This window comes from Diadema antillarum, unplaced genomic scaffold (assembly GCF_040938485.1).
Source record: "Diadema antillarum isolate AM-2024a unplaced genomic scaffold, OU_Dant_1.0 scf00000140, whole genome shotgun sequence".
In the NCBI taxonomy this organism is placed as follows: Eukaryota; Metazoa; Echinodermata; class Echinoidea; order Diadematoida; family Diadematidae; genus Diadema; species Diadema antillarum.
Window position 1 is genome coordinate 2,109,590 of NW_027271029.1, and position 18,084 is coordinate 2,127,673.

At 39.8% G+C, this 18,084-nt stretch overlaps 1 protein-coding gene across 1 annotated transcript in view; it reads right to left on the bottom strand.

The window, feature by feature from the left end:
• Positions 1–6,895, bottom strand: part of LOC139721246 (peptidyl-prolyl cis-trans isomerase B-like) — a 73,796-nt gene extending 66,901 nt beyond the window's left edge. Inside the window, exon 1 of the mRNA XM_071632568.1 lies at positions 6,611–6,895. Coding sequence (XP_071488669.1) covers positions 6,611–6,895 — 285 coding nt within the window. The remainder of the gene's footprint in view (positions 1–6,610) is intronic.
• Positions 6,896–18,084: the final 11,189 nt, after the last annotated feature.

Genomic DNA, 18,084 nt, shown 5'->3' on the forward strand with positions numbered 1-18,084 from the left:
TCTCTGATATTGTTGCCTCCCACGTGGAGAAGCAGATGCCGTGGTTTTGATCTCCCCTCATGTTGTATTGGGTCGAAAATATCTTCGACGCGCGCACCAGGTATGCATTTATTCTTTATTGTGAGCACCGAAGACAACTTTGAAGGTTGAATGTATTTTGTTATCGAGTCCCCAACAATGAGGACGTCGACTTTTTCACTTGGTCCTGTTTGATCACACTGTGTTTGATGCCTGTAGATGTAGTCGCCCATTTGCGACTCAAAGGACGGGACAGAGTCTTCTGCGATTTCATGATTCAATCTTTTGTGTGTGCTTACTGGGTTGACGATGGGTTCTGGATTGCGGTTTGGTGTTCTTTCCTCCTCCCATTTCGTGTGATGCCTGCGGATATAGTCACTCCTTTGGGCTTCAAAGGACGGAACATTATCCCCTGTGAAATCGCTAGTCGATGTTTGTTGTGTTCTTACTGGGCCGAGGGTAGATTCTGGTTTATCACCTAGTGTTCTTTGTTCATTAAGGCGATTGACCTGTGTTCTCAGGTCTTCGACGTCTTTTGTTAGTTGAAACACTGTTTGCGTGAGATTGTTGGCGCATTCAGACGAGAGAGGTGTGATCGGTGTTTTGTTCCGCTCATCGGCGTCTGAAGGGTGGTCAATAGGATCTCCTCGCCACTCGGTGTCATTGGGGGCATTCTGTACTGAGCTACTGTTAGGTGACGAAGAGCTATTATCTATGGATGTGGTCGAGTCGGTCTCGTGGCAGCCATCTTGAATTGCTTGAAGACAGAAATGGCGAGCAATATCCCGATTGACATTAGGGTATATGGTATTCAGTTCTGAGGTCAAATATTCTTCAACGTCAAGTACAGCGAATGAAATATCGTTCTTGGTGATGTGAAATAACGCTGACTGAATACTATTGACAGTTATATGTTTGGGCAGTTTGTACTTGAAGTCACTGCAGCCGGGCGTTCCAAAACAGGTGTTAGTTTTCAGTTTTTGCTTCTGTTTCGATTTTGCCATAGATTAACTGGAGTAGTCATATATCTGGATACCAATATCTTCAATCAGTATAGTGTATATCGGCGATAGAATCAACATTACCGTTTCCGTCTGTTGCTCGATTCCGTGTCACCCGATATCCGTTTCACACTGATCGTAATATGTGGGACCACTGTAGGTATATACGCAGTCAGTCGATGCTGATGATGACCAGAGGCTTATGCTCAAAGTTCACGTAGATTCACTTTTAAGCAATTTCGGTGTAGCTGACCAATAAGGATGACTATTCCAGGCAACATTCAAGCAACATTCAGCCAATATTCAGGTAATATACTAGGTAAATTCAATGTAAAATCCAAGGTCCCAAGGACAAGGTCCCACTCAAGTCGGTTTCCTTTGAATATATAAATTGCGGCCGAAGGCGAGCGAAGGGGTGATATGACCCGATAAGACGAACGAACAATGAGCAATGGCGTGCGATTGGAAACGAAGACGAAAAAATAGATCAGGCGTTCTCGTACGTGTGTGCGCGCTCCTCGGGGAGTATAAAAGCGACCAGGTCCGTCCAGATTTCAGTGCGGCCAGAAAAATCATCCACGCAACATGAAAGGAAGAAGTGAACCTATACTGATACACTGGTGCAACTCTGAAGTATACAGTGTTCCATGGCAGGACAGAATGGTCCCCTAGATGTCAAACCAAGTCAAATGCCAGAGACTGGGGGGGGGGGGGAATGTTACAAACAAAGTTGTGTTTGTATTTGAATTTGTGTTGTGTTTAACTGTTTATTATTGAGTATATGAATAAAAGAACCACTCATCAAGTCCATGTGGGTTCATTTTTCATAAATAAAAAAAGCAACTAAATATTATTCTAATTTGTTCAATAACGTTATAAATGACTAAAATATATGGTATATCATTGTTAAGCAAGTTTAAATGTACAGTTTTACTAAAAGTACCCTTCAAGTTACTCGTGGGGTTTTGAAACTTTCGGGTGGAATGTTTATAAATGACTAGCGTGGTGAGTGGCTGGTCACAGAGAGCAGCTCAGCATTCGCCAATTTTTTTGTCAGGTCATTCGCTCGTATTCGTATCACTTCGAAATCCATAGTTTGTCATAGTATCTCTTAGACTTACCTTCGTGTATGCATCGCTATTCAAATTTACTAAAAGTCCATCTTGGTTTCGCTTCGCATATAGAAGATGGCAAGCGAAAATACGTTTGTCATAGTATCTTCGTTTCTATGCGCAAGTCATATTTAGTCATCGTGTTGCTTCGTTCAGGGTTCTTTCGAGATCGGTCCACCTTGGCAAAAGCGCGATGAGGGACTACGCGTGACAATAGCACTCGAACGATAAACGAACGATTACCCCAGACTAAATAAGAGATGCAAATTCAAGCAAATGACAGACGATTTTTCAATTCGTCGGGAAATTTTAAACATGTTCAAAAATCCCGTGCGAATTTGAATAATCGCAACTGTTAGTTCAAAGGCCCCCTCACACCTGAGCGAATTGCCTGAAATATGTCTTGCTATGGCTGGCGAAAGGCATTTTTTTGAAAAATCATTTTCAATGGTAATTGATAGTAAATCGTATTTACCCTTCGTGTTCGGGTTCGTACACCTTCTCAACTAACAGTTGCGATTATTTAAATTCGCACGGGATTTTTGAACATGTTTAAAATTTCCCGACGAATTGAAAAATCGTCCGTCATTTGCTTGAACTTGCATCTCTTAGTCTGGGGTAATCGTTCGTTTATCGTTCGTGTGCTATTGTCACGCATAGTCCCTCATCGCGCTTTTGCCAAGGTGGACCGATCTCGAAAGAACCCTAAACGAAGCAACACGGATGACTAAATATGACTTGCGCATAGAAACGAAGATACTATGAAAAACGAATTTTCGCTTGCCATCTTCTATATGCGAAGCGAAACCAAGATGGACTTTTAGTAAATTTGAATAGCGATGCAAACACGAAGGCAAGTCTAAGAGATACTATGACAAACTATGGATTGCGATGTGATACGAATACGAGCGAATGACCTGACGAAAAAATTGGCGAATGCTGAGCTGCTCTCTGTGACCAGCCACTCACCACGCTATATATAAACATTCTACCCGAAAATTTCAAAGTTTCTTCAGAAAAATGGAAGATGCAGCCCGCCTCATTTTTGTGTTTCTGTGAATGTATACTGCCCAATGCAATTGCTCATGTGTATCTATGTGTGTTCTGATATTTTTTCTTATTCTTTGTCTTTGTACTTTTGAAATTTGTATTCAATTTGTATTAGATTGAATGCGGAAATAAATCAAATCAAATCATATATGATCAAATCAATATGAATGAAACTTGTTCATTTTTGCAAGTTTTACTTTTGTGCTTTGGAAGGGAAAAAAAGGGTGTTCACTCATGCGTACAATTTCCCTTTGTATTAATCCACCAGGGTGACAACCAATTAAATAACCTTGAATATGGTATATGAAACACCAGTACTGTATTAGCCAAATAATCCATGAGAAATATGAACTTGAAAAAGTGTTTACCTTCTTTTTTGCTGAGTGTATATATATACACTCAGAAAAAAAAAGGAAACTTATTCGAGTTCATACTTTTCATAGAAGATTTTGATGAAAATCAATATATATTACATAATACCAAATTGAGGTAATTCAATTGGCTATCAAACTAGTAGGTCAACATAAAGGGAAACGTTACGCATGAGGAAACGCATTTGTTTTTGTCCTCCAAGGTACGAAAGCAAAAATTGCAAAAATTGACATGTCTTTCATTTGGAAATGCCCTTCAAGATAACAATGATAACAAGAGACCAGTTTAACATAGTGGGAGACATGAATGAAAAAACAAATATAAGTTTTGGTTCTCTTTATGTCTCTATAACCTCAAACAAAATCAAAGTTAAAAAACTAAAGTGGGAAAATAAGACTTCTGTCAATTCAAACTTCAAATGACATAGGAAGTAAGAGCACAATGATGATTAAATGAACAGAATATCTTCATTTATTTTTTTTATGTCGTAATTTAAGAATCCATGAGACATTTAACAAACAAATATGATTTATAATTTTCCTAATTTGAGAAATTTTTGTTTATATTGCTTCTCCTCGCATTTCATTTTGATATGGATATGATAGAAAATTCTTCAGTTTCCTTTAAAAGGTAATCACCGGATTATTTCTCTGGCTGCACTGATATCTGGACGGACGGACCTGGTCGCTTTTATACTCCCCGAGGAGCGCACACACACGTACGAGAACGCCTGATCTATTCTTTCGTCTTCGTTTCCAATCGCACGCCATATCAAACTATTGCAAATTGTTCGTTCGTCTTATTGGGTCATATCAACCCTTCGCTTGCCTTCGGCCGCAATTTACTCAAAAAAGTGAACCAAAAAATCGTTATCCTTCGCATGTCATATTTATCTTTCGCTTACCGTTCGTTAATCATATTTGACTTTAGTTTATAATCGGATGATTTGAAGGCAGTTTTATTTGAAATCGTTGAATTCGCGCGCATTTCATGCGTTTTTCCCATTCGTTCCCCTTCGTCCCCCTACATTCGCTCAGGTGTGAGGGGGCTTTAAAATCTTCTCCATCAAATCTTTAGCGGTTCAGAAGCGCGGAGGGTCGCCACCATCGCCATGGTCGCCGCCAAGTTTTGAACATGTCCAAAACTTCCGTAGCGAGGTCGCCGTGGTTTTAGAGCGTATCACAATCGCCTCACGAGCGCATTAAAAGCGCCACATTCGTAGCTCTGACGGGGTAGCAAGGCGTAACTCAAGCGCATCGATAGCGGCCCCCATCGCCCATGAAAAGTACCACTTTTACAGTATTACGTCACAGGAACCAACCATGAACGAAAGAAAGTGATGCACCAGACCAGGAAGGTTGACATGGAGAAAAGCGTATAAAATACCTCTTCCCACGTACACTCAGTACGAATCTACTCCGTTTGTCAAATTGTTTGTTTGTCATATGCTTTTGCAAGTCAATGAAGATAAATTAAGTTGTGATCTTTTCAAATATATCTCCATAAAGTTGTCTCATTGTAGGATACGATTTGTAGTTTGCGCGTAAGCCGGTTCTTTAATATGATATACATATTTGACCCTTTTAACTGAATGGATGACTTTACTATTCCAGTGCAATTTCACATCAGGTTCTAACTGGTGTGTTCTAGAATGCTAAGATGTGAGGGTAAAACCATTCTGCATATCCATGTTGGTTTGACACTGACACCTGACTTAAGAAATTCAATCATGAAACCCATTTTATACCCCGATCGCTTGAGAGAGATCTCAGCATGAGACCGGCGTAAACGAATATCGCAATATAGTCGGCCTGGAAATGCGGCAACAACGTGGCGGAGTCGTATTATCTATCATCGTGGCGCTATCGCCTACAGCACAGGTTGAGCGTGAAGAAACCGTTGTGTAATCGCCTCGGCGTGTGCGCAGCCGACACTTTTCAACTTTTGTGTATTATAGATACTCTAAGAATGGTTCTTTTATTCAACATTTCAATGTAAGAAAACAAAAAAAAAAATAGCTCCCGTGATTCATAAATCAAAAATCGGATATAAGAAAGATGGCGAAGTACGATGTTATGTCGCAGAGAATTTGACTGTTAGTTATTGCAGGAAAGAAGTCACTATGTAAGACACAAAGGGAGTGATTATATCTACGCAAGCACACCGAAAAGCAGGGTAGTGTCAATTTTGGGTAAATTCATCGACCACAAAAACCAAATCCCTTCGAATTAGTAGAATTGCTTTTCTGTTTAATACATGTAACTACTAACCATTCATACGTTTTAACCAACAGTCTATTATCTCAAGGTTTAATCAGCCTTATGCAGTCTACCAATCAATTTACTCTAATCTGGGAACCTCAATTATTTTAGTCAAAAAATATCATGAAAGTCACTGTGGAATAGCTACGATGACTTCGTTTCTCTGGCCAAGACAATTTTGAACTATGACTTTAGTGTCAATGAAGGTATGCGTCAAGGATTATCCATCGGGTTCTTGTAATCCATTTTCAGTAGGGCCTATATAAATTTGAATATGAATTCTGTACATAAAATTGCATACGAAGTATCTGTGAAACTGATTTACATCTCTTCCCGTCAAAACACTTAATCTCTGGCCTTCAGAGCATCATTCTAAGCATTATAATTGCTTTTTCGTTGAAACCTCAAAATATCATTACAGGACATATTTCTTTTCAAATTTTACATCTCTCTCTGAAGCCAAAATTCTATGCCTGGAAATTTGGGATCATACCACGAGCAAGACAACCACGAGTCATACAGTCCACAAGCTAGATATATTAAAAAAAGAAAACCTGCGAGCTAGACATTAAGTAAAAGGGGCCCATGAGCTATACAGTATAGAGCCTTGTTTGCTTAGTGTCTAGCTCGTGAACCGTATAGCTTGTGGGCCTATTTTACAGCATGTCGAGCTCGTGGATTATATGACTCGTGAGCTGTATAAGTCGTAAGCTGTTACGTTTAGCTCGTGACGTGTACCCGGTAACTTTTTTCCCGTCCGTTTCTCTCCCAAAATGTAAAAAACTAAAACTCTTACGTCCTGCCTCCAATTTCCCCTCACTAGCGCTGCGAAGTTCTGTACAGTAACTGGACAGGTGTCTCCAAAGAGGGCGATCACGATTCGACCAGCCGGTTCGTCATCGATCTCTACGTCGAAGAAGGCCTTTTTCGTCACCAGCAGGTCATTCTCGCTGTTGCGATCCGGATCGTCCCATGGCTTGGTTCTTTTCTTACCGTGTCTCTTGGCAGCGTCGATATCTTGAACGGAAAAGGCCGCGACGAAGACGATGGTGAGTAGGCCTTTATTATGATGGAGGAGCATGATCACCTGTTGTACAATTGATTTTCCCAAGAGTGACAGTAAGGTCAAAAAATTCTTCAAGCATAAAAATGCACACAAACCTAAATGGAAGACAGAATGAACTGATATGCCATGAAGATACTCGTATATTATTATTTTTTTTAATGCCTTTAGGATTGAGGAAACCAGAGTCGAGCGCGACGGTGGTATATCTCCGCTATCAGAAAGTGACACATAAACATACTAGGTCGTAGTCAAAACCATAGACAGTTATTACGAGACAAATCAGTTGACTGATATAGTTTCATGGTACTATAGCAAGAGATCGTCCCTCCGATTTCATTCTTCATTGTAAGGAGAGAAAAGCTTTGAATGATGCGCTGGATCAGTATCACTTTCCTCATTTTTCTTTTCCTCAAATATGATGGTATAACCGCGTGTGATTTGCTCTAGTTTTCTTCAAGTTTCATCAAAACCTCTGTTGATAAAATATTCGAGAAAACAAGCCGAACATCTTTATCATTCTTTAATCTAACCCATGATGGCAAAAAGCATGTATCGCTTGAGCCTCAAATCAGCACTAACAAACACCAGGGAAGAAAAGATACTCACCGATTGATTCTTCTTTTCCCACTCCTTGCAATAATGTCTTCGAGCGAGGAGAATGCGCACAGAAGTAAGGAAACAAGAGTCGAACGCGACGATGGTATAGAGCTTAGTGAGTTCAGGGTTTTGTTGAGGATTTGAGCCAATGGGGCAAGGAGCAGCTGTTGCTTGGGTCGTTTGGCCTAGGAACGTGGTTTGCTCTGCGCTCTGGAAGCTGTTACATTGATAAGCGCTTCTGTTCCAGCTGTGGGACCGCCGGTGAAAATAATCCTTTCGAATCTAAGAGTGTCTAAGTGTTTTCTAATCTTACCTGCGTCACCGACAAAAACAACCTCAATAATGCATTTTTCATTGCCAATGCAAGTTTTTGTTTTTTCTTTTATCCAAGTGAAGTTTTATTTGGTACTTAACACATAACAATCCTTGAAGCAATCACAACTGGGAAAATACATGACAGCGATTACGTTATTGTTACGATATGTTATTAAGTATCTTGAACTAAAATTCTCTGATTCTTGCATGATATTGACGCTTGAACTACAAATTTGCGTGCTTTACATATATCCTGATGTGTCATATCGAAATTAGACTGCATTCGTAAAGTATTTACAGGCGTTTCATATTAAGATTATACTAGCATATCATAGAAATGCCTAGGCTTTAATCGGACACTTGGGCGGAAACGTTCCGGAAGGACGACAATGTCTTTTACAACTTGCTGAAAGTCTTCACGAATTGAACAAACCTAAATTACTGTATTATTGTACAGCACACAGAATACCTTGTAACCTCTAATATAGGTTTTTCCCGGTCAATTTCATAATTTTGTCATTCAAATTCATTAATGTGCATTCAAATTCACAACAGCGCACGCACGCGAAAATATTCGGGCATTCAAATTCAGAATCCGAGCGATCAATTTCATTTATGGGCGTTCTATTTCGTTTTCGTGAAATCAAATTCACGATTGGGCATTCAATTTCAAAATGCGAGCACCGACTTTCCTACTCGTGCATTCAAAATCATGCGATAGTCATGTGATAGTCCCAATGAGCTTGTTTAGAGCGTTCAATTTCATTTTTAAGCAATCAAGTTCTTACTTCGTGCAATCAATTTAACGAGGAAAATGGAGTAGACTTTGTAAGAAAGGAAAAAGGGCCGACACAACCAATGAAGGCTTGTATATAGTGCAATTATGATTGCTTACAGGTTCTACATTGTTCTCTGTTCATGTATTCTTTGTTTTCCATCTCAATAAATTTCAAATTGTATTGTCCAATCAGCAGTGCATCCAAACAATACAACGACAGTTTCATCATATTTCTTGATGATACTGCATGCTGACAACGCCCCGACACCAACCACATAATGACAATTCATCAATTTAAAGACAAACTGACACACAATGATCTCACATAGTCCCGCAAAAGTAAACCAATAAGACAGCAATACACAACATACAAGACGAATAAAATGTTCATGTATTAGTTTCAATATAGTCGATTTTTTTTTTCCTCGAAGGGGTCACCCAACCCTCCGTATATAATGCTCGTCTGTAGGCCTTTACAGTGCCTAATGTTTGTTTGTTTGTTTCATTTTCCATCAAAGAAGATGGCTGGATAACCTATACTCAGCTGCAATAGCTGGTCTTCCATATGGGGTCCACTTGGATGTAAGGTGGGACCACTTCATCTGGTTAAACAGCTCTCACACATGGGACCTCCATTTTATGTCCAATCCGAGGGACATGTGCCTGTATATTCTTGTATATTCAAAATTTTCAGTGAACAGGTGGACCTCTACTGCAAAATAAATAATCATTATAAATCCCAATACATTCAAAGCCAAATGAAAAACAAATGCATACACGGCCCCAAACTAAATTCAGGTAATTCTTTTAAATTAGACCCCGTTTACAGTGCGAGGCTCGGCCGCGGCCGAGCCCGCCTTCATTTGAGTGTAAACGCGCAAAAGGCCAAATGCGGGGCCAAAAATGGCCGCGCATTTGGCCACGCTCTGAAGGTGGTCTCGGCCGCGGCCTTTTCTCAGTGTAAACGCAAACTGGGCGAAATGCGCGGCCAATTTTAGTCTGGCTTCCAAACCCTCTGCCCGTACGCGTATTTTTTATTTACACGCAAGCCTATGGCTTGTGGCAATTAAATTCATTGAAACCGCTCCTGATGCGTCTATGCTTACTCCGCTCGGGTTGTGTGTTGCGAAGAGTTCTCCGCTCGCGACGATTCGATTCGTACACTCAGTGAGTGTGTGCACGCGCTGTGAAAGTTTTGCTCGCCGTTGTAGACCTGCATCCAATTACTATAGTAGTACGTGTATAAATACGTATAAAAACGGGTGAGAGAGCGAAAAACAACATAAGGAAAGAGATAAAAAAAGCAATGAATTTTCTGTGATATCTCATCAATCATGCACAACAGTGATCAATATTATTGCGGGTTCCATGGAAGACCACAACTTTATTGGTGTATGATGGGGATGAGTAGGCTCCTAATGGGCTACAGTGACCAAAGTTTATGTAGTATATAGGCCATATATATATATATATATATATATATATATATATAGTCTATAAGTCCAAACATGTTGCGAATTCACGTATTGGCTACAATATAATCATGTGGGGGAGGGAGGGGGGGGACCGAAGGTGAAGCCAATCCTGCCCGACCCCCCCCCCCCCCCACCGATATTGAAACGCATATCGACCAATAGGCTTACACATGACGAGTAATGTATAATGTAACACTTTTTCGATCTCCGTTGATTGATGACTGAAATATTGACAGGAAAGATTGAAGGGAAAAGGAATGGAGAAGAAGCGCATGGATGGAAAGCTTGAAGGGAGAGTAGTTGAAAGTTATGGAATAGGCTATACAATGGTATACATGTATCAGAAAGTTGTGAAATAACATGATCGCTTAAATCTATATACATTATGTACATGTATTTATTTCTCAGCCTCCAACCCCCTCTGTTATATCTGTTGCTATTAAAGGCCCCTAAATTTATCTTCATAGTTTATACTGATGGTATATTATTTTGTTTCTCAAACCTGCCCCTCTTTTCTTCATACTACTTTCAAAGACTCACTCTGCATATTAATTTTCCGACCTCTCTCGACCTCCTCTTTTTTCAAATGCATAATTATGACTCCTGTATTTTTTCCCTTCCTCGATCACTGCTTGAATTCTCATACAATTTACACTGTATTTGTTTCTCATACCGTCTCTCTGTCTCTCCCCTTCTCTCTTTTCATTTTGAAACTTTACAATGTTTGTTTACAAGACCACTTTCTACTCTCTACAGTGATCAGTTTGTCTAGAAACATGTTTAGTCAGTGCAAATATGTATGAAGGAAAATTACACCACTATTGCATGAATTCATTATGCATTTTATTCACTTCTTTATGTTCAAGCACTTTTTTTCATGACGGTATACTGAGTATACAGATGTAATCTGATCCTCCAATATCCAAGAAGTATTGGAATACAAACTAGAACTATCACTCAATGTTGTACTAACACAGTTACTGACATTTGCCATATCTCAAGTCAATTGCTCAAAACCTGAGTGAGTAAGTAAATAAATCAACAATTTCTATGATTTTCATTAAAAATACTGTTACCATGGCAACACAATATTTGACATTAAGAAAAAAATGAAGTTTGCCCAGTTCTATCATAGCCGTCACATGTGCCAAATTTTAAGTCAAATGCTCAAAAACTGAGGGAGTTAAGTTAATCCATAATATTATTGTATGATTTTTATTCAAAATAAAATTATGCTGTCACCATATTGTGTCGAGCCCACTAATGTCAATAATATTCGACCACTAATGTGGCTGTCGTATCTTTAAGCTATATGCTTATTTTACGACAGTCTTCTTCATTTACACTCCCGATCTTGTGCCATAATTCAGTGAGATCATTTATTTCGAATGGTTCGTGTTCTCTTACTCTTTTCGTTAATCTGTACACGTATCTCTCAGTTTTATATTCGAATGCACACACTGTATGTTCCATTCTCTTGTAAACAACAAGAAATGACTACTTAGTATTTCATTTTTGTAATAAATGATCGATGCAGAAAATTCCTAATAAATTAATTTAAATTTGGATCGTGTAATGTCATAACCACCACTATAAACTATATGTCATAAGACGTCGACGACAAAAGTCATAACAACCACTAATGTCACGACACGTCGAAGACAAATGTCATAATGACCACTATAATGTCATAACATGTCGACGATAAATGTCATAACAAGTCGACCAAAAATGTCAAAATTTCAATTTTTATTGCAAATGTGATAACACGTCGACGACAAATGTCAAAATCGGATTAACCACAAACGTCATAACACGTCGACGACAAATGTCAAAATAAAAATTTTACTGCAAATGTCATAACATGTCGACAACAAAGGTCATAACGACCATTAATGTCTTAACACCTCGACGACAAATGTCATAATGACCACAAATCACACGGGACAAATATCAAAGTCGGATTAACCACAAATATCATAACACGTCGACGACAAATGTCAAAATTTCTGTTTTTACTGCAAATGTCATAACACGTCGACGACAATGTCAGAATCGAATTAACCACAAGTGTCATAACGCGTCGACCACAAATGTCAGAATTTCCACATTTACTGCAAATGTCATACTGCGTCACAGGGGAGGATCCAGGAATTCTGTAAAGGGGAGGCACCTTTACAAAATCAAAGGTTGGTGCAACCTCCTCCCTTTTTTGATTTTATCAAAAATAGAGACGGGGAGGGGCGCCGCGCCCCCTTTAGATCGGCGACTGCGTCAGCCACAGGTTAATAGCAAAACCCAATGCTTGCATTACAAGGAGGCGACTTTTCAAAACTATACAAGCTGGCGCAACCCCCTATTTTTTTCTTGTTATTTCTGTTGTTTTAACAAAAACAGAAAGGGTCATCAAAGGGGGTGCGCCCCCTCTCAACCCGTGATTGCGTCATCCACAAATGTCAAAACTCATTGCTTGCATTTCATGGGCGGATCCAGGAATTCCGTAAAGGGGAGACACCTTTTCAAAATTAAAGGCTGGCGCACCCCCCCCCCTTGTTATTTTCCTCTTTCTTCTTTTGTTTAAACGAAAAAAGAAAGAGAAGAAAGGAGTGGGTGCGGCAATCTTTACTTTTGCAAAGGCGCCTCGCCTTTTCGGAATTCCGTGATCCACCCCTGTAATGCAGCATTGGCTTTGCCATTAACATTTTTGTGGTCGTGTAACACATCGTGTTATGACATTTGAAGTAAAAATGGAAATTTTGATGACGCAGTCGCGGATCTCTAAGAGGGGGCGCGGCGCCCCTCCCCCTCTCTTTTGCTAAAACAAAAGAAATAAAATTAAAAAAGGGGAGGGGGTTGCGCCAGCCTTTGATTTTGTAAAGGCGTCTCCCCTTTACGAAATTCCTGGATCCTCCCCTGTGACGCGTTATGACATTTGTAGTAAATTTGGAGATTTAGACATATTTTGTAGTCGATGTGTTATGACATCTGTCGTCGACGAAGTATGGCATTTGCAGTAAAAACGGAAATTTTGACATTTGTCGTCGACGTGTTATCACATTTGTGGTTAATCGGATTTTGATATTAGTCCGACGTGTTATGACATCAGTTGTCGTTATGAAATTTGTCGTCGACGTGTTATGACATTTGCAGTAAAAAATTGATATTTTGACATTTGTCGTCGACGTGTTATGACATTTGTAGTTAATCCGATTTTGACAATTGTCGTCGACATGTTATGACATTAGTGGTCGCTATGAAATTTGTCGTCGACGTGTCATGACATTTGCAGTAAAAATTGAATTTTTTTGACATTTGCAGTAAAAATTGAATTTTTTTGACATTTGTCTTCGACATGTTATAATAATTAGTGGTCATTATGACATTTGTCGTCGACGTGTAATGACATTAGCGGTCGTTATGAAATTTGTCGTCTACGTCTTATGACATAAGTGGTTGTTATGACATTACACGATATAAATTCAAATTAATAAGGAATTTTCTGCATCGATCATATATTACAAAAATGCACTGTTCCTGCTGAAAGTACAGCTTGGTTTGATTTCATTATAATTGTATTTTGTTGAATCGTGGATTCTGTAATACATGCATGTGATTTGATTTATCATGAAATTGTATTGAATATGGAATCAATAAAAGATTATGGAAAAAATGAAATAGTCATTTCTTGTTGTTTACAAGAGAATGGAACATACAGTGTGTACATTCGAATATAAAACTGAGATATACGTGTACAGATTAAAGAAAAGAGTAAGAGAACACGTCGATTGGGAACCATTCGGAATAAATGATCTCACTGAATTATGGCACAAGATCGGGAGTGTGAATGCAGAAGACTGTTGTCAAATAAGCATATAGCTTAAAGATACGACAGCCACATTAGTGGTCGAATATTGTTGACATTGATGGACTCGACACAATATGGTGACAGCATAATTTTATTTTTAATGAAAATCATACAATGATATTGTGAATTAACTTAAAGGACAAGTCCACCTTCATATACATGTGGATTGAGTGAATGCAGCAATATCAATAGAACAAAGCAGTGAAAGTTTGGGGGAAATCTGACAATCCTTTTCAAAAGTTATGAATTTTTAAAGAATCTGCGTAGTCACTGCTGGATGAGAAGACTACTACAGTGTATGATGTCATATGCGTACAACCATATAAAGAAAAATAAAAAGAGCATTTCACAAAACTTTATTTTTTGAATAAAGTGCACATTTCTTCGACTTGTTACTGACATATATGGTGAGGGTAATATTATTCCCCCTGCCTTCTGAAAGGGAGAAGTCAAGTGTTCTTTTGTTATGCGAGAAAAGTGAAAATATGTCAAATTTTCTTTATTCTTTCTTTTATCGTTTTACTCATGCATGGGCGTCACCAAGGGGGGTGCGTTGGGTGCGAACGCACCCCCCGTCAGACCCTTTAAAAAAAAAAAAAAAATCAGTCTGCGAGCGACCTCAACGCCGGACCCTAAATAATTATTATTTTCTATCGATTTTTTTTTTGTTGAAATTTTGCATCGGAGACAAAGAAAAAAATCGTGGGCAAAAACAATTCGCACCCCTGGTTCTGGCAGCACTGATTTTATACATATCTACTAGTACAAGTGTATTCTATACAGTGTTTACTATTTAGATAGATTTTGGACATCCTTCCCATGCGTGGTCACTTCGACGCCACCTCGCTGGTCATACCTCCCCCAGTCATGAACATAAACCGACACCCTTGACTACCAGTGGCGGATCCAGGGGGAGGGGCGCACCGGGCGTCCCCCCCCCCCCTGCCCCCTTTTAATTTCCAAAGCGAAAAAGTATAGCTACAAACGGCAGTTTTTGGACGGTAAAATGTCAAAATTTTCAAGCCCGCTGGCTCCGGCGCTCGATGGCATTTAGTCGTAGTGCCATTCTTCTGAAGTTGCTGCCAGTAATTGCCGGCAGCTCCACCCGGTGCGCCCCCACCCCCCCCCCCCCCTTACTGCAAAAAAAAAAATATATATGTATATATATATAGCTACAAACGGCAGTTTTTGGACTATAAAATGTCACAATTTTCAAACTCGCTCGCTCCGCTCGCTCGCATTTAAATTCTCCTGATATTGCTGCAAGTAATTGCCAGCAGTTGCGCCCAGTGCGCCCCCTTAATTTCGAAAGCAAAAAAGATATAGCTTCAAACGGCAGTTTTTGGACTGTGATTAATGTCAAAAATTTCAAGCTCGCTCGCATTTAATCTTTATGCAATTCCCCTGATGTTACTGCCAGTAATTGTCTGCAGTTGCGCCCGGTGCGCCCCCCTTAATTTCCAAAGCGAAAAAATATAGCTACAAACGGCAGTTTTTCTATTGTAAAATGTCAAAATTTTCAAGCTCGCTCTCTTCGCTCGCTCGCATTGAATCGTTATGCAATTCACCTGATGTTGCTGCCAGTAATTGCCAGCAGTTGCGCCCGGTGGCATGTTGCGCTCCACCCCCCTTAATTTCCAAAGCGAAAAAATATGGCTAAGAACGGCAATTTTTGGACTGTAAAATGTAAAATTTTCAAGCTCGCTCGCATTTAATCATTATGCAATTCACCTGATGTTGCTGCCAGTAATTGCCAGCAGTTCCGCCCGGTGCGCCCCCCTCCCTTAATTTCCAAAGCGAAAAAATATGGCTAAGAACGGCAGTTTTTGGACTGTAAAATGTAGGGCCTAAAATTTTCAAGCTCGCTCTCTTCGCTCGCTCGCATTTAATCGTTATGCAATTCACCTGATGTTGCTGCCAGTAATTGCCAGTAGTTCCGCCCGGTGCGCCCCCTCCCTTGATTTCCAAAGCGAAAAAATACGGCTAAGAACGGCAGCTGTTGGACTGTAAAATGTAAAATTTTCAAGCTCGCTCGCTCCGCTCGCTCGCATGTAATCGTTATGCTCTCCTGATATTACTGCCAGTAATTGCTAGGAGTTGCGCCGTATATGCGCCCCCCTTAAATTCCAAAGCGAAAAAAATATAGCAACAAACGGCAGGGTTTTTTTTTTACTGTAAAATGTCAAAATATTCAAGCTCACTCGCTCCGCTCGCTCGCATTTATCATTATGCAATTCACCTGATGTTGCTGCCAGTATTGCCAGCAGTTCCGCCCGGTGCGCCCTCCCCCTTTATTTCCAGAGCGAAAAAATATAGCTCCAAATGGTAGTTTTTTGACTGTAAAATGTCAAAATTTTCAAGCTCGCTCTCTTCGCTTACTCGCATTTAATCGTTATGCCATTCACCTGACGTTGCTGCCAGTAATTGCCAGCAGTTGCGCCCGGTGCGCCCCCCCCCCCCCCCCCACCTTAATTTCCAAAGCAAAAAAAAATATGGCTACAAACGGCAATTTCGGACTGTAAAATGTCAACATTTTAAATCTCGCTCGCTCCGCTCGCTCGCATGTAATCGTTAAGCCATTCTCCCGATATTGCTGCCAGTAATTTGTCGTTTCACGCCGTCATTCCATAATCCATTAATAGAGGGACAACCCCCTCCAACAACCCCCCCCCCCCCCCCCCTTGCTCGTTTCTTTTGTTCGGGCTCGGTCGCGTTCATGACATCAGTGTAAGAATCATTACTAGGAGTTTATTTGAATTATACCATTTATATGCAAATTGTTCAATAACGATTTACTTAAAAATGCACTGATACCTTAAACAAGTGGGACTGTTTCAAGTCGATAAAACACGCAAAATACCTGCATAAAATTGCACCATTTGCAACATCAAAATGCAAAAAGTGCTCACGGTGGGAGGGGGCACTCCTTCCCACATCCTCCCCCTCGCTCACTCCTCTCGCTCTTGCTTGGCCGCGTTCATGATATTCAGTGCAAATATTAAAACAGGAAGTTTATTTGGATGATACTATTTTATAGGCAAATTATTCGATATTAATCTACATCAAAATATACTGCTTTACTTTAAACAAGTGGGACTGTTATATATATATACCATTTATATGCAAATTGTTCAACAACAAATTTCATCAAAATGTACCGCTACCTTAAACAAGTGGAACTGTTTCATGTCGATAAAAACACGCAAAAAGCCTGCATCAAATTGCACCATTTACAACATCAAAATGCAAAAAGTTCTCACGGTGGGAGGGGGGACAACAGGCACTTCCACACCCCCCCCCCCCCCTTGCTCGCTCCCTCGCATACTAACAACCCCACCCCAAGATGAAATCCTAGCTACGCCGGTGCCCTTTCCCCGCTTGGTTTCCCTCAAAAACAGTAAAAGTCTAGGGATTGAGAGCTTCCTATATTCCAAATGTCAGTCAAAAAAAAAAAAATCTCGTTACATTAGGGTCAAAACGCACCCCCCTTGAAAAAAAGCTGGTGACGCCCCTGTCATGTGACATCACAAGCTATAGTAGTCTTCTCATCCAGCCTTGAGTGAGCAGAAACTTCAAAAATTCATAACTTTTGAACGGATTGTCTGATTTTCCTCAAACTCTCAATTATGTGCTCTACTAATATTGCTGTGTTCACTCAACCCACATGTCTATGAGGGTATGAACTTGTCCTTTAACTCCATCAGTTTTTGAGCATTTGACTTGAAATTTGGCACATGTGACAGCTATGATATAGAGCTGTGCAAACTTCATTTTTTTCTTAATGTCAAACATTGCGTTGCCATGGTAACAGTATTTTTAATGAAAATCATAGAAACTGTTGATTCATTTACTTACTTACTCAGGTTTTGAGCACTTTACTTGAGATGTGGCAAATGTCAGTAACTGTGTTAAAGTACAACATTGAGTGATAGTTCTAGTTTGTATTCCAATACTTCTTGGATATTGGAGGATCAGATTACATCTGTATACTCAGTATACCTTCATGAAAAAAAAGTGCTTGAACATGAAGAAGTGAATAAAATGCATAATGAATTCATGCAATAGTGGTGTAATTTTCCTTCGTACGTAATTTGCACGTGACTGTTTCTAGACAAACTGATCACTGTAGAGAGTTATAGAAAGTGGTCTTGTAAACAAACATTGCAAAGTTTTA